Source organism: Gymnoscopelus braueri, assembly GCF_963280865.1.
Source record: "Gymnoscopelus braueri genome assembly, chromosome: 8".
Classification (NCBI taxonomy): Eukaryota; Metazoa; Chordata; class Actinopteri; order Myctophiformes; family Myctophidae; genus Gymnoscopelus; species Gymnoscopelus braueri.
In genome coordinates, this window is record NC_137609.1 from 1160776 (window position 1) to 1178056 (window position 17281).

Here is a 17281-nt window from a genome sequence, read left to right on the forward strand (position 1 = left end):
GAGTTGTTGAGCGTGTTTCACCAGGCAGGTCATGTTGTTTGTTAACGAGGTACTCAAACACTGCACTGACTATGACAACATAATAGAGACTATGGATGATGATGGTGCTGTTGTTCCCCAATTTCTAGGAAGGCTGTAAAGTACTGAGTACTTACATCATCTTTAAATACACACTCCAAGGATTATGAGGAAATAGTCGGAAGGAAAATAATCAACAACAAGTATTTAGTAAAAGGATAAGACAGTAATATGAACATTGTTGACTCCGTTTTTTTGTTTGTTTTTTCAAGATAATATTATGCTTGAATGTTAAAGGTAGGGTAAGTGATTTACGCTGGCTAAAATAAGTGTTAAATAGCTATATTCTGATGTATGTACTCATTGCTATAGAGTGTTAAAGGAAAAGGAGTCTCCATGTCTCTCCAGCTCTTTATTAAACAGAAAATGCATTTGCAGTGCTCTCTTCTGATTGGCTTAAATGTTGTCACCTACCTGAAAATGTATTTATATTCTGTTTACTAAAGAGCTGGAGAGACCCATGTGACCGAACAAACGCTCTGTAGCAATGATTACTATCAGAATATACTACTTTAACCTTTTTAACAAAAGAAACAAAAAAATACCTAAAGATATCACTTACCCTGCACCCTCCAATCTTAATGGATTCTTTGATTCCAAATTGTATGGAAAATGTGTTCATTTGTATGTTGTATACTTTAGCTATGTTTCCATTTTTGGGGTTTGGGTAGGATATGTGTAACATAGGGTTAAAAATTAACCCTGTGTGACATTATTTCAGCCTGGTACCTGACAGATAAACAGAATATTATATATATATATATATATATATATATATATATATATATATATATATATATATATACACACACATATATATGTGACATGACAATTTTCGGCTCAGTCTTTTGGTGAATGCTCTTCTTGTCTTGTAGGCTAATGGAGTCAACATTCTTTTGAATAGCCAAAGAAATCTAAAAATGACACAGATGCGTTTCCGGTCTTAATGGGTTAATTTCATTGTTTCACCATTTCTGGGCCTCTTCTTCCTTTACTGCCTTCACAGGTGTTACCAGTGATTCTAATGAAGGCTGTGTTCCATTTAGTGTAGCACAGTGGTACTTTTGATTTTAAGGAGCCCTATTATAGCTCTCAGTGTACAACGGTCCCGCACGGATCCATTTGGTCCCATTTACACTCTCAGAGTTAAAGTAACAGAGGTTTATACTGTGTTGGTGCCTTCCTGAAGGGATCTGACTTCTCTGAAGCTTAGATGGGCCCCAGAGGAACCAATTAAAAGCCAAATCCACCCGACATCAGTGGTGTAAAGTAACTAAGTACATTTACTCAAGTACTGTACTTTTTCTTTTTGTATTTTTACTTTACTGGAATATTTACATTTTTCAGTACTTTTACTTCTCCTTCACTACATCTCGGATCCAAATATTGTACTTTTACTCCACTACAATTATTTGAAAACATTAGTTACTAGTTACTTTGCAAATGTCAATTATTCTATCATAAAACATACATTAACCACTTCATACATTAACCCTAACCCTAACCCTATTTTATACATAGGCTATTTGAAAATAGCCGATCTACAAGCTTGCGACGCGTTGTGAACTTGTAGATCTGCTATTTTCAAAAATGTTAGTACTTTTACTTTTGGTACTTTAAGTACAAAAATAGTAATTTATGAATTCCGGACTTTTACTTGTAACAGAGTATTTCTACATTGCAGTATTGATACTTTTACTTAAGTAAAAAAAATAGAGTACTTTTTCCACCACTGCCAGACATTATGTTATGACACAATCATAAGCAGATGTAGGCCTCTTTGAGGTTGCTTATGATTGTGTAATAACTAGGCTTGTTCAAATAGGAACACTTATTTCCTATATATGTGTTAGAATATATAAGTTCTATATATGTGTGAGTCTTAACTGTGTGTGATATTCATTATATATGGTATGCTTCATTAAAAATCACTAATTGTTCCATCATTTTGAAAGCTCTTTTTCTCCACTGAGAATAGCAGATCTACAAGCTCACGTGTTGTGAGCTTGTATTTTGGCTATTTTTACACGTCAGGGTTAAGTGGTAACGATACATCCAGATAGAGTATCCTATGACATTTTGATTTTAATCCATGATAAGTCACACAATGCCTTAAACCAGTGTTTCTCAAACTTATTCATGTCAAGGACCCCCACATTGATATGTATTTGGCCACGGACCCCCATCTGAATAGGTTTTGTACCAGGGACCCCCAGAAGAGAAGATTTATGATAAAATAAAAATAAAAACTTAGATTATTCAAAAATATTATATGTTGATATTTTTCTGAAATATTATACTATAATACAGGTTGTTAGCCTACGTACTTGGACCGCTTTTTTTCTGTCTACACCAAACCTCTTTGCCAAAAAATAGACGATCTACAAGCTCACGTGTTGCAACATGTATACAGTGAGATTTTTTTTTTCAATCATTGTTTTACCACCTGAACAACACCCGTATTTCTAAGAAAAATATAAGGGACGTCCTTATATCTTTCTTAGAATTAAGGCTGTTGTTCAGGTGGCTGGCAATCCTAGACGCGGTGGTGTAAAGTAACAACAGTAATAATTACATTTACTCAAGCACTGTACTTAAGTATATGTTTGAGGTGTTTTGATTTACTGTAGTATTTCCAATTTTCATTACTTTTTACTTCTACTCCACTACATCTCAGAGGCAAATATTGTACGTTTACTCCACTACAATTATTTGAAAACTTTAGTTACTAGTTACTTTGTAGATTTTGATTATCATTACAAAACATACATTAACCACTTCAGCCTTGTATAAATTTCGGCCATTTGAAAATAGCCGATCTACAAGCTCGCGACGCATTGTGAGCTTGTACTGTAGATCTGCTATTTTCAAAATAATTTCTATACTTTTGAAAACTTGTGAAATGGGACATTCTGTATAATGACTACTTTCCACTTTTGGTACTTTAAGTACATTTTCATATCAATACTTTTGTACTTTTACACAAGTTAATTTTGAATTCCGGACTTTTACTTGAAACATAGTATTTCTACATGGCAGTATTGATACTTTTACTTAAGTAAAACAATTGAGTACTTGTTCCACCACTGCCTAGTTGTATGTGAGAGGAGTGGAGATGTGAAGGGTTAACAGCTGCTGTAGGAGGAGGAGTTTGTCAATAAGTCAAACCTGAAATTCACAATTCAATTCAGTTTGGTGGCAGCGCTCTCTCTCTCTCTCTCTCTCTCTCTCTCTCTTTACAAAACCTTCACCAGGACTTTAACATAAATACTGGCCACTTAAAGACAGGTGAGTACAGCAGTTAAGGATTTATTATTCACTAAAAAGACAATAATATAAGGTGTATGCAGTGGTGGGAAAAGTACTCACATTTTGTACTTAAGTAAAAGTATTCATTCTGCAATGTAGAAATACTCTGTTACTAAGTAGAAGTCCGGAATTCAACATTTACTAAAGTACTCAAAATATATCAAAATGTACTTAAAATACCAAAAGTAGAAAGTATACTCATTATGCAGAAAGTCCCATTTCACATGGTATAAAATGTATTAAAATCTTTTGAAAATAGCAGATCTACAAGCTCACAACGCGTCGTATCACGTAAAATTTTACTTAAGTATAGTACTTGAGTAAATGTACCTTGTTACTTTCCACCACTGGGTATATGAAACTGTATCCAGATGTGCTTTTACCCTATTTTCATATTCCCTGAAATTTCTCTGTCTGATCTTTCAATTGGTAAAATGTAATGTTTCCATGTCAAGTATAGACTATCGTTCAACATTATTGTGCTCTATTCCAATACAATCCAGACCAAATGTATTACAGGGCAACTTTGCCGATTTTGCACCCAAAACCTATTTTAATGAAGTTAAAGGTAGGGTGAGTGATTTTTTTGGTTAAAATAAGTGTTAAATAGCTCTATATTCTGATAGTACTCAATGCTATAGAGTGTTTGTTCAGTAACAGTGTTAAATAGCTCTATATTGTGATAGTAATCATTGCTGTAGAGTGTTTGTTCAGTAACAGGAGTCTCCATGTCTCTCCAGCTCTTTATTAAACAGAAAATGCATTTTCAAGTCAGGATACCAATTTTATCCAATCAGGATAGAGAACTCAGTCAGGATCCAGATTAAATGACACAGATAAATGAGCAGACAAAATTGGAACTGGAACACTATAAAAATGAAGCTGATAAATGGGTACTCTCTCCTGATTGGCTGAGATTGTGTCACCTACCTGAACATTTATTTTCTGTTTATTAAAGAGCTGGAGAGACAGAGAGACCCCTGTTACTGAACAAACACTCTATAGCAACGATTACTATCAGAATATAGAGCTATTTAACACTGTTACTGAACAAACACTCTATAGCAACGATTACTATCAGAATATAGAGCTATTTAACACTGTTACTGAACAAACACTCTATAGCAATGATTACTATCACAATATAGTGCTTTAACCTTTTAACAAAACACATTTTGCCAAAACATATCACTTACCCTACCTTTAATGACATACTAAACATGATGAGAGTGTGTTTTGTGTTTTTTTCTGTGTTTTGATATTTTGAACATGAATTTGGCGACTGTAACGTCATCATAGTATATAATGTCATGTCTTGCTGGATTAATGCAAGGAAGGTAAATGAAGGAAGAGACACCTAAGTCATTGTCTCTATCCATGCAATTCCAGCCAGCAGGTTTGTCACACTGGGTGTTAGACTGCAGCCGGGAGTTTGATGATGGCAGGTGGACCAGCTTATAAATAATCACTATTTCTGAATGCCTGAGACCTTTGTAAAATACTCGGTCAAGGAAAATAAAAGAAGTCATAATGACACATTGTTTTCTGCTGTGTTGCTTTTCGATGTGTACACACTGTATAACTCTATAGAGGCATCTAAAGAGCAGTGGTGGGAAAAGTACTCAAATGTTTTACTTAAGTAAAAGTATCAATACTTGCAATGTATAAGTATTCTGTTACATGCAAAAAGTGTTCAAAATGTACTTGAGTAAAAGTACAAAATAATTGGCATCAAAGTAGTACCAAAAGCAAAAGTACTGAAATGTTTGAAAATAGCCTAGGTATAAAATAGGGCTAAAGTGGTCAATGTATGTTTTATAATAATGTAATAATGTATATCTGCAAAGTGACTACTAACTAAAGTTTTCAAATCATTGTAGTGGAGTAAAAGTACAATATTGCCTCTGAGATGTAGTGGAGTAGAAGTAAAAGTATAGACAATTGGAAATACTCCAGCAAAGTAAAAATACCTAAAAATTGGACTTAAGTACAGTACTTGAGTAAATGTACTTAGTTACTTTACAGCACTGCAGGTAACAAGCAGGCAGTGGAACAGGTGAGCTGGGTTACCAATTTTATCCAATCAGGATAGAGAACTCAGTCAGGATACAGATTAAACAAGTTAAATTGGAAGTGATGACACACAGAAATGAGCTGAACATTTTGTAACTGGAACACTATAAAAATAAAGCTGATAAAAGGGTACTCTCTCCTGATTGGCTGAAATGTTGTCACCTACCTGTAAATGTATTTTCTTTTTATTAAAGAGCTGGATAGACAGAGAGACCCCTGTTACTGAACAAACACTCTATAGCAATGATTACTATCAGAAAGTAATGCTTTAACCTTTTAACCAAAAAATATCACTTATCCTACCTTTAAGTTATTTGTCATATCTGCCCTGTGAAATTTTGATCACGAAGCCTAAATGGCAAACTTAATTAACAATAATAATAAACATAATTAAAATGTGTGACAATTAATCATCAACTTAAATGTGCGCTTGTACTTCGGCTATTTTCACAATATTTATCTGTGGAACCGAGTCAAACTAAATGCAATGCCTACAATTCCAAGTGCTTGTCGGGGTGGGGGGTCCTCAGTTTAAATACGATTATTTTGGGGGGTCCTCAGTTCAAATATGATTATTTTGGGGGGTCGCCAGTTCGAATATGATTATTTTTGGGGGGTCACGGCCTGAAAAGTTTGGGAACCCTTGCTATAAGGTGTCAGTTACCTTGTCTACCAGCACCTCCACAGCGAAGGGGCACCATGACACTCCCACAATAACTTTAGAGGATGTAAACACCATCTAACAACATTAATATTTGCAGATGAAATACAAATGACTATTTACCTAATACAGGTTAAAACAAATGCATAATGAACTAAAGATATTCAAAGTCACGAGTCCAGTCACACCCCTCTCTCTTCCCTGACCTCTGGTACAGTCTGACTAGGTATTTGAACGTCTTAACAAGTTGATCAGCTGGAGGGGCCAGTCTGACTGGAACTACAGAAAACATGGACTGCAGTCCATTGTAGTCTAGGATTAACTGACATTCTGTACTATGACGTCAGAGTCGCCAAAATCATGTTCAAAATACCAAAACACATGTTTATCATTTCCTCAATAAAAAAAAAAAAACTGTAACTGATACTTTACTTTTATTCTCAGTGTGTAGAAATGGCGTCAGCCAGCAGTCTCCCATCTGAAGAGCGGTTCCTGTGTTCCATCTGTATGGATGTGTTCACTGATCCAGTCACCACTCCATGTGGACACAACTACTGCAAAGCCTGTATCACACAACACTGGGACACAAATTATGAGTGTAAGTGTCCACTTTGTAACAAAACCTTCGATAGGAGACCAGAAGTCTTTGTCAATACTTTCATTTCTGAGATGGCTGACCAGTTTAGGAAGTCACTGCAGCTGAAAATAAATCGCAACGCCAACCGAGAGGCTGCTAAACCAGATGAAGTCTCCTGTGACGTCTGTACCGAGACCAAACTCAAAGCCCTGAAGTCCTGCCTGGTGTGTCTGACCTCCTACTGTGAGACTCACCTGGAGCCTCATCAGAGACGCACAGGGTTAAAACGACACAAACTCATTGACCCTGTGAAGAACCTGGAAGACTTTATGTGTAAGAAACATGACAGACCTCTGGAGCTGTTCTGTAAGACTGACCACATGTGTGTTTGTCAGTCCTGCACTGAGTCAGACCACAAGTCCCATCTCATTGTATCTCTGGAAGAAGAATGTAAAGGAAAGAAGGCTGAGCTGGGAAAGACAGAGGCTGAAGTTCAGCAGATGATCCAGGGGAGACAAGAGAAGATTCAGGAGATCAAACACTCAGTAGAGATCAGCAGGAAAGATGCGGACAGAGAGATAGTAGACAGTGTGAAGGTCTTCACTGCTCTGATCAGCTGTATTGAGAGAAGCCAGGCTGAGCTCATTGATGTGATTGGAGAGAAGCTGAAAACAACAGAGAAACAGGCTGAAGGCTTCATTAAAGAGCTGCAACAGGAAATCACTCAATTAGAGAAGAGAATCTCTGAGCTGAAGCATTTCTCACACACTGAAGACCACCTCCACCTCCTCCAGAACTTCCCATCCACCCACACCTCTCCACTCACCAAGGACTGGACAAAGGTCAATATCGATCAGGAGGGAACTTTGAGGACAGCTGTGGCTCAGCTGGAGAAGACACTCAGTCAAGAGATCGAGAAGCAGCTGTGTGATGCTGAGCTGAGGAGGATCCAGCAATATGCAGTGGACGTAACTCTGGACCCTGATACAGCAAATCCCTGGCTCATCCTGTCTGAGGATGGAAAACAAGTGAATTATGGAATTGTAATGCAGAATCTCCCAGACAACACAGAGAGATTCTCTGTGTATGTCAATGTCTTAGGGAAAAAAAGCATCTCCTCAGGAAGGTTTTACTATGAGGTTCAGGTTACAGGGAAGACTGCCTGGAGTTTAGGAGTGGCCAGAGAGTCCATCAACAGGAAAGGAGACATCAAACTGGGTCCCAACAATGGTTACTGGGCTATGGGGTTGAGGAATGGAAATGAGTACAAGGTTGCTGCTGACCCTGATGTCCTCCTCCCTGTAAGAGAGGAGGTCCAGAAAGTGGGAGTGTTTGTGGATTGTGAGGAGGGTCTGGTCTCCTTTTATGACGTGGAGACCAGAGCTCATCTCTACTCTTACACTGGCTGCACCTTCACTGAGAAACTCTTTCCATTCTTCAATCCATGTTTTAATGATGGTGGAAACTCTGCTCCTCTGATCATCTCTCCTGTCAATCACATAGATTAGACTAGTATGTCTCAACAGGGATGGTACAGTTCAGAGGACTTTGGTGGCGCTGGAAGCATAATATTTGGGTGCACATTTTCATCCTAGACTTTCTTTCATTAAAGGACGACTTCACCGATTTTCAACCTGTATTCATATAATTGGTCCTCACTAATACTCCTGATAAAATGGTACAATTTTTTTCTACTCGGTCTGTGTCTCAGAGGAGGGCTGTGGACAGTTCAGAGTCCCGTCTACCAGTGACATCATCAATGGGGAATCCAAGCTAATAGAAACTGCAGGCTTTCTATTCCTGGAAAGTTGCAATGCAATAAAATAAGCCATTGCTCTCGTGTTAATACAAATCAAAATAAAAAATGTGAAATCTTGTTGGAAAAAAAAATCATGCCTAACGATGATGTCACTGGTAGACGGGTTTCGTGACTGTCCACAGCCCTCCTATGAGACACAGACCAAGTAGAAAAAATTGTACCATTTTATCATGAGTATTAGTGAGGACCAATTATATGAAGATAGGTTGAAAATCGGTGAAGTCGTCCTTTAACACTGCAGTTAAATGAGGCGTGGTTTGTGAATAGTGTTTGTTTGTTGTGCTTTTTTTATCTGGACGATGATGGTAGCAACGCGACCAACTTGGCTTGTAGATTTGTTATTTCCGGCAACACATCACTATGATCCTGATCCTATGTTCTACCGACAAGCAGATAGCTTTAAAGGAGTAGTTCACCCAAAAAAAGTACTTATTTTCTATCAATTGCACCCCATCAAGCCTTATATTCATGGTTTTGTTTTTGTTTTTGTCACATTCCTAAGCTAAAAATGTGATTCCCGTCTCCTACCGGCTAATGTATCCAGTAGGAGACACAAAGTAGATTATTTCTGTCTCCTACTGGAAATATACCCGGTCATCACATTATTGGCTTAGGAATGCCACAAAAACAAAAATAAATCCATGAATTCAAGGCTTCATGGGGTGCGCAATTGATAGAAACTAAGTCATGTTTGGGTAAACTCCTCCTTTAAAATACAGCACAAGGATGTGACTATTTTTTCACTCTTGCTTTTAGTAGATTTTTAAATCTCTGTGTTGTTATTCATGTCTTCACTGTTTTGCCTGATTCACTGCTATTGTTTTAATGTTGTTTTATGCTTGTTTATGCTTTTATTTTTTGCTTTGTTGTTCAATTCTTTTAGCTTTTTCTGGCTGCTCTGTTTTTGATTTCTGTGTAAAGCACGTTGAGCTGCATTTCATGTGGTGAAAGGTGCTTTACAAATGAAGTTTATTATTATTATTACCTACATAATTCTATATAAAGGTATAAGGGAGTTTTATCCATGTCCATGTTGAGTGTTGTGCAGCCTATTATTACATGTCATGACATCCTCAATGAAAAGATCTTAAATCTTATGGAAATCATATATTTCTGATTGTATAAATGTTTAACCATGTATGAATCAAATAGGTGAATATATCACTGTGTTCATGTATATTCAAATAAACTGCAACAATTGACATATTTCTCAGTTGTAACCTTAACTTTAACATGAATCAACACAAAGGATATTTTGATATCGCTGTTATTGATTTTGTTGTGTCAGTTCATATTTTCCATCATACATTTAGAATACTGTAAATGCTTAGAATAAATAATTTTGTTTTATTATTTTATTTCTGTTCAATTAGTGGTTATTGCTGGTATGTTTGTTAAATTGTATTCTTTTGTAATGGTTGAAATACAATTTTGAAATAATAAATAATGGGGAAAAAATAAAGTAGTATTATTTTGTTTAGTAATTTACGCTAATATAAGAATAATAATCTTTAATATTTGTCATATGTCTTAACCTTAACCTAACAGCTGGATCAGGCTTAAAGGTTGGGTAAGTGATTTTCTTTGGTTAAAATTTGTGTTAAATAGCTCTATATTGTGATAGTAATCATTGCTATAGAGTGTTTGTTCAGTATCAGGAGTCTCCATGTCTCTCCAGCTCTTTATTAAACAGAAAATTATTTTTCAGGTCAGGATACCAATTTTATCCAATCAAGATAGGGAACTCAGACAGGATACAGATTAAACAAGTGAAATGAGCAGACAACATTGGAACTGGAACACAACAAAAAAACAAAAAATCAAGCTGATAAATGGGTACTCTCTCCTGATTGGCTGAACATGTGTCACCTACCTGATAACGTATTTTCTGTTTATTAAAGAGCTGGAGAGACATGGAGACTCCTGTTACTGAACAAACACTTTATAGTAATGATTACTACCACAATACAATGCTTAACCTTTTAACAAACCTTTTAACCTGTCAACAAATTCCAAAAAGGGAAAAGGAAAGTAGAGGTAGGGGAGGATAGTGGGTGGTGTTTGTAATTTATAATGTGTTCTGTTCAGAGATAAACAGCCCTAAACCACAAGTTGTTTAAAAGCAGGATTAGTAAGTGTTGGTATGATGTAGGACTTTAAATCCTAACAGCATCCTGACCTGCATCCACAAAGGATACAGAGCAAGTTTCCTGACAACAGGCAGCAGTGGACGGTTCAATTCCCAAGTACAATTTTTAGGTATTTTTTACTTTACTGGAGTATGTCCAATTTTCAGTACTTTTACTTCTACTCCACTACATCTCGGAGGCAAATATTGTACTTTTACTCCACTACAAATATTTGAAAACTTTAGTTACTAGTTACTTTGCAGATTTACCACTTCAGCCCTATAAACATTTCGGCCATTTGAAAATAGCCGATCTACAAGCTCACAATATTGTGAGCTTGTAGATCTGCTATTTTCAAAATATCATTATACATTTTATACATTTGAAAAGTTGTTAAATGGGACATTCTGCATGATGAGTACTTTCTACTTTTGGTACCTTAAGTACATGTTGATACCAATACGTTTGTACTTTTACACAACAAAAGTTTGAATTCCGGACTTTTACTTGTAACAGAGTATTTCTGCATTGCAGTATTGATACTTTTACTTAAGCAAAATAAATGTGAGTACTTATTCCACCACTGTGCCCAACACATGGAGGGTCAGGTTGAAAGAACTTTAAAAGGCTCACCCTGTAAGCCAACTGTTTGTCTTCACATCATCCACTAGAGGTCACTGTTGGTCCAAATAGGTTGTAAAGAACATGTTTTATCAGAAATAAAGATGGTGACTCACTTAGCTGTCATCCTGTCAGCCTCAGGGATAAAACAGTACAAATGCAAAGTAGCTGCTCTGTTGGGGACGAACAAACAACAATAACTCTGAATTTACAATAGCCTGAAACCGCCTGCTGCATCATGATTCCTCTGTTTTTTTAAACAACATTTGTAGTACAAATACTACTAGTAGTAATAATAGTAGTTGGCTAGTAATAACAGTACAAATACTAGTAGTAGTAATAATAATAATAGTAGTAGGCTAGTAATAATAGTATAAATGGAAAGTAGCTGGTCTGTTGCTGATGACAACTTCTTGCAGCTGCATTCCCACTTTAGATATGATTCTGCTCTTTAAAAGTACAGTAGTAGCCTGCTACTGTATGTTTGCTTCAAGTGACTCCTTTCCAGTAGGTGGAATACAGTATGTTATTACAATATAACTTATACAATCTGTATGGTAGAGTATGTTAATACAATATAACTTATACAATCTGTATGGTAGAGTATGTTAATACAATATAACTGATACAATTCATCTCAAATGATTGCAATTAGGCAATTATTATGCAATAATTGTGACAGGCCTAGTCTCTACCAGTGGTGTAAAGTAACTAAGTACATTTACTCAAGTACTGTACTTAAATACAATTTTGAGGTATTTTGACTGCACTGGAGTATTTTCTAATTTCAATACTTTTACTTCTACTCCACTACATCTGAGAGGTAAATATTGTACTTTTACTAGTTACTTTGCAGATATAAATCAATATATTATAATATACATAATATACATACAACATTAACAATAACATACATTAACCACTTTAGCCCTATTTTATACGTAGGCTATTTGAATATAGCCGATCTACAACGCGACACGTTGTGAGCTTGTAGATCTGCTATTTTCCAACATTTTAGTACTTTTACTTTTGGTACTTTAAGTATATTTTGATGCCAATACTTTGGTACTTTTACCCAAAGTAACATTTTGAACACAGGCCTTTTACTTGTAACAGAGTATGTTTATATTGTGGTTATTGCTACTTTTACTTAAGTAAAATATCTGAGTAGGCTACTTCTTCCACCACTGGTCTCTCCATGATAAATCAGGGGTAAATGATCCTAGTGCACAATTCCACAAAATCAACATATTGTTATCAACACAACACAGTTTCTCTCCATCTTGGCAAAACAGAGTCAATGGGTCTAATGCAAGGGTCTTCAACAGGTGGTCCGGGACCGCCTAGGCGGGGTTCCTCAGAGGTACTACAGGGGGGCCGCCACATCTTCGTGTGATAGGATTTTTTTTAAACCCTTGCATCCCTTTTCTGAGGAGAACTTAAGCCAAAAATAGCCGATCTACAAGCTCACAACGCCTCACACAAATGTTATCCTTTTTGACAGATATGCACAAATATGGTCATACGCATTTTTTGTCAACTAGACTAGTCAACTACTTTTGCTGGGGAACCCCCTCGAACCACCTCAAGGACCCCTGGGGGTCCCCGGACCCCACTTTGAGAACCACTGCTAGAAAGTCAATATAAGTACAGTCTCTCAACAGTTGTGTTGCATAATCATTTCATACGATATCATGCACAAGAGAAGGTGACTCAGTACCTGCTCTGTTTTTTTCTTTTACCATGCCTCTGTCACCATGACACATCAAACTGTGATTGTACACACACACACACACACACACACACACACACACACACACACACACACACACACACACACACACACACACACACACACACACACACACACACACACACACACACACACACACACACACACACACACACACACACACACACACACACACACACACACACACACACACACACACAACCTGCTGCTATTTTCATATGCCGGATGTTTTCCATCTCTGCCTTGCCTTCCTTAACGCCATCTATCCATGGCTCATTCTTAACCATGTACCTTATGTATGTATTGGACTTTGTATATCGTCACTGTCGGGCAGAAACCTCTTATCTCCATATGTTATGTTTTTTCCTAAATGCCCTTGTAGCTTGTGTGGTACCGTGTCACATAAAAGTATCAACAATCAGGGCTGGATTAACCCTTTGCGGTGCCATGTGCCCCCCTGGGGGTCCCAACCCACAGGTTGAGAACCACTGCTCTAACGGTTAGAACACATACATACATAACCACCTATCTGTTTGGGTGTGACATCCCACACTGGGTGAGATGGATGTCAACACCAGTCACTTCAACATTACCCACAAGCCACTGGTTTAACCACACTGGAGGGGAGCCGTGATTGGATGAAGCACAGCGGAGGAAACGTGATTGGACGGACACAGAGAGGAAGAGCAGGAACGAACAAGAGGTGACACCGATGACAGATCAGCCCCAGGGGACACACAGCTGGAGAGCATGTGACCTTTCAGAGAGAGAGAGGGAGGGGGGGAGAGAGAGAGAGAGAGAGAGAGAGAGAGAGAGAGAGAGAGAGAGAGAGAGAGAGAGAGAGAGAGAGAGAGAGAGAGAGAGAGAGAGAGAGGTGAAGAAAGGGGGGGCAAGGAGAAGAGAGCAGGGCCGTCGCAAGGGTGGTGCGAGCGGTGCGACCGCACCGGGCCCCGCACTTGGGGGGGCCTCGCAAAAAAGAAAAAAATATTTTTTTTTTGCGAGGCCCCCTCGCAAGAGTTATAAAAAGAAATAACCGCAAATAACCACCAAAAACTCGGAAATATCCGCCCAAAACCGCACGCGACTTCGCACCGGGCCCCGCATTTCTCCCAGACGGCTCTGGAAGAGAGGGAAAGATCGATAAAAACAACAACAATACATCTTATTGTACAATGTGTACACATAGTACCTGAGGTTAGACATCAGGTGCATAAGGTACAGTAAGTACCTGAGGTTAGACATCAGGTGCATAAGGTACAGTAAGAACCTGAGGTTAGACATAAGGTGCATGAGCATAGCAGATATATACTGTATACATGATATGGATGTTAGTTAAAGGACAACTTCACCCATTTTCAACCTAGCATTCATATAATGCACATTATAACATGTTACCAGTTCTGTCTACTCACTCTGTGTCTCAGAGGAGGGCTGTGGACAGTTCAGAAACCTGCCTACCAGTGACATCATCGATGGGGAATCCAAGCTAATAGAAACTACAGGCTTTCTATTCCTGGAAAGTTAGCATGCTATAATGGAAGCCATTGTTCTCACGTTAATAAAACAAATACATAAATAAACCTGCCTAATGATGCTGACACTGGTGGGCATTTTTTTCCCCCCTACTTTTTGTTAATATTCTTTGGACCTTTTTTATGCCTTTATTGGTGGTATTTAGTGGAGACAGACAGGAAACAGGGAGAGAGAGAGAGATGGGGAGTGACATACAGCGAAGGTCGTCGGGAAGGGGATTCGAACTAGGCTGCATTAGAGCCTATATGTGGTATATGAGCCTGGACCGCTAGGCCAGCGGGCGCCCCCATGGTAGACGGGTTTCTGAAGTGTCCACAGAAGTGAAGAAGTGAGACACAGACTGAGTAGATTATTTCTAATCTTTTTTTACCATTTTTATAATGAGCATTAGTGAGAACCAATTATATTATATGAAGTTAGGTTGTAAAAGGGTGAATTCGTCCTTTAAGGTGCAAGAATAGTACATATCAGCGTCAGGGTGACAGGAAGGGGGCGGGCAGCTTATCGGGAAGCCATTAAAGCACCTGCTGTCTGGGCTGTATACCACCATGATGCACTTTATCACCTGGACAGAACAACTCTAAACAAAAACAAACTGGCAATACTATCAGGGGTCTTTAACGTTTTTCAGGCCAAGGACCCCTTAGCTGATAGAGAGCTGAAGCAAGGACCCCCCCCCCACACTACATATTGTATAGAATTATGTTAAACTTTTTAACATGATTTAATTAATACTTGACTGTTATTTTTTCCGCTCTAAACCAAACCTCTTTGCCGAGGCACACCGTCTCAAGCGAACTTTGCAACGTTCGGCACGGCGACTCGCTCACTTTAGCTCGCTCGGCGGTGCCTCCGGTGGCTCAAGTTCGCTTGAGACGGTGCGCCTCCGCCACGGCCCAAAACCATACTTTATCGGCCAAGAAAGTAGTCCACAGTTGTTTTAGGCGAGAGGCAGTTCCGCGTGCGTCACAGAAGCGGGCGTGGTTATAGCACAAGAGCTATATGCTTTGGTATGTCGCCTAAAGCCAGTGCATTAACCCTGGCCTGCTGGAACCACCTGCACCTCCTCTGTCTCCAAAAACTAATTGCTGTCTGCCTGCCAGACAGTTTACCCAGCCTGTTTTTATTTATTTAATTTGTTTATTTATTTATAGATTTTTTTGTCTTAATCTACTTACTGTGATTTATTGTGATAGATAATAGTGCTTAGTTTTATCTGCTTTTAACCTGGATATTGATTTGTTTTAGCCTCTCCTCTCCTCTCCTCTCCTCTCCTCTCCTCTCCTCTCCTCTCTGGCCATTTTTACTCAAATCTTAGCTTCTGGGGATTCTACAAATGTATTCTAAATCCTAACAGTTTCTCTCTTTTTTTTTACGTGTGTTGCTATAATCAGTGGTTCTCAAACTTTTTTCATGTCAAAGACCCCCAAAATGATATGTATTTGGCCATGGGACCCCCATAAGCAAAGATTTGAGTTAAAAATGTTTGCTTTAAAACGATATATATATTCAAAGATTTGCACAATAATGTTCACAATGTTTCAAAAATATAGCAGATCTACAAGTTCATAGCTTGTACAGACCTCCTTCAGAGGCTGGCCTCTTCCAAGTGGGACCAGAGACGAGAGCGTGGCTTTGCAACACTGAGCTGTACATATGACCACGATACATGAAAGAAGAAGAAGACGCAGACACTTTTATCCAAAGCGACTTACAATAAGTGCATTCAACATAATAAGAAAACTACTAATCACCAGAAGTTTTAAATGCATTCTCTTCTAAAACAAGCAACTAAGAGTTTACCTAGCGCTAAGGTAAAAGTGCAATATATCAGCTACCTGCTTTCTTAAACAGATGAGACAAATAGGAAAATCAAATGAGCAAGAGCTAAAACAAATAAGTGTATCAAATTAGTAGGCAAGGCTAAATTGTTGTGAATAACTCCCTTTTGTGTACAAGCGGTACAATCTGGCCTCTTCATAAAGACGTCAAAGAAAGCACAGATTTGAGCTGTCATCATCATCATCGTCATCATCGTCAGTCAAGTTTTTTATTGGTCAGTGTATTTCAGGCAGCCACATCAGGGCAACATAATGGCTATCAACTGGTTAACAGTGTGGATTTTGACAGCAAATTTTGATTTAGTTTTAGTCATAGTCTTTCGTGTAAAATTCTGCATAGTTTTAGTCATATTGAAATGTTTTACTTTTAGTCTAGTTTTAGTTGACTAAATATCATAAGATTTTAGTCGACTAAAATGTATTTTTGGCGGGCTGTGATGCCATCGAAATGGCTGATTTTCACTTAGCTGCATGCTGAAAATAGCAGATCTACAAGCTCACAACGCATCGCGCAGATATTTTCGGTCTGTGATATCTGCACGCACCCATGATGACTTGTCTTCTACTGGATCTCTTCTCCACCCGTCCCTCACTAACATTTTAGTCTAGTTTTTATTAATTGCCAAAATTGTCAGTATATCTAGTGATAGTTTTAGTCATCTTAGCTTAGTTTTTATTTCGTTTTTATTTCGTTTTCGTCAGTGAAAAAAGGTAGTCGAGAATACATTTTTCGTCTTAGTTTTAGTCGACAAAATCAACACTGCTGGTTAATAATAATAATGCCATCGTCAATTCAAAGAAACTAAAGATTTATTTAAGACACGAGTGCCACTTTTCCCCCTCCAATACTCATATCTATACATAGTTCTATTAATATTTGACTGACA

The 17281-nt window shown here is 38.0% G+C and overlaps 2 protein-coding genes across 2 annotated transcripts in view; one reads left to right on the plus strand and one right to left on the minus strand.

The window, feature by feature from the left end:
- Positions 1-8255, plus strand: part of LOC308090089 (uncharacterized protein) — a 56470-nt gene extending 48215 nt beyond the window's left edge. The window contains 1 exon segment of the mRNA XM_080435117.1: positions 6566-8255. Coding sequence (XP_080291243.1) covers positions 6566-8206 — 1641 coding nt within the window. The 3' untranslated portion in view covers positions 8207-8255.
- Positions 1-17281, minus strand: part of LOC308089674 (parvalbumin beta-like) — a 238267-nt gene that overhangs the window by 30582 nt on the left and 190404 nt on the right. The gene's annotated exons all lie outside the window — the stretch shown is intronic.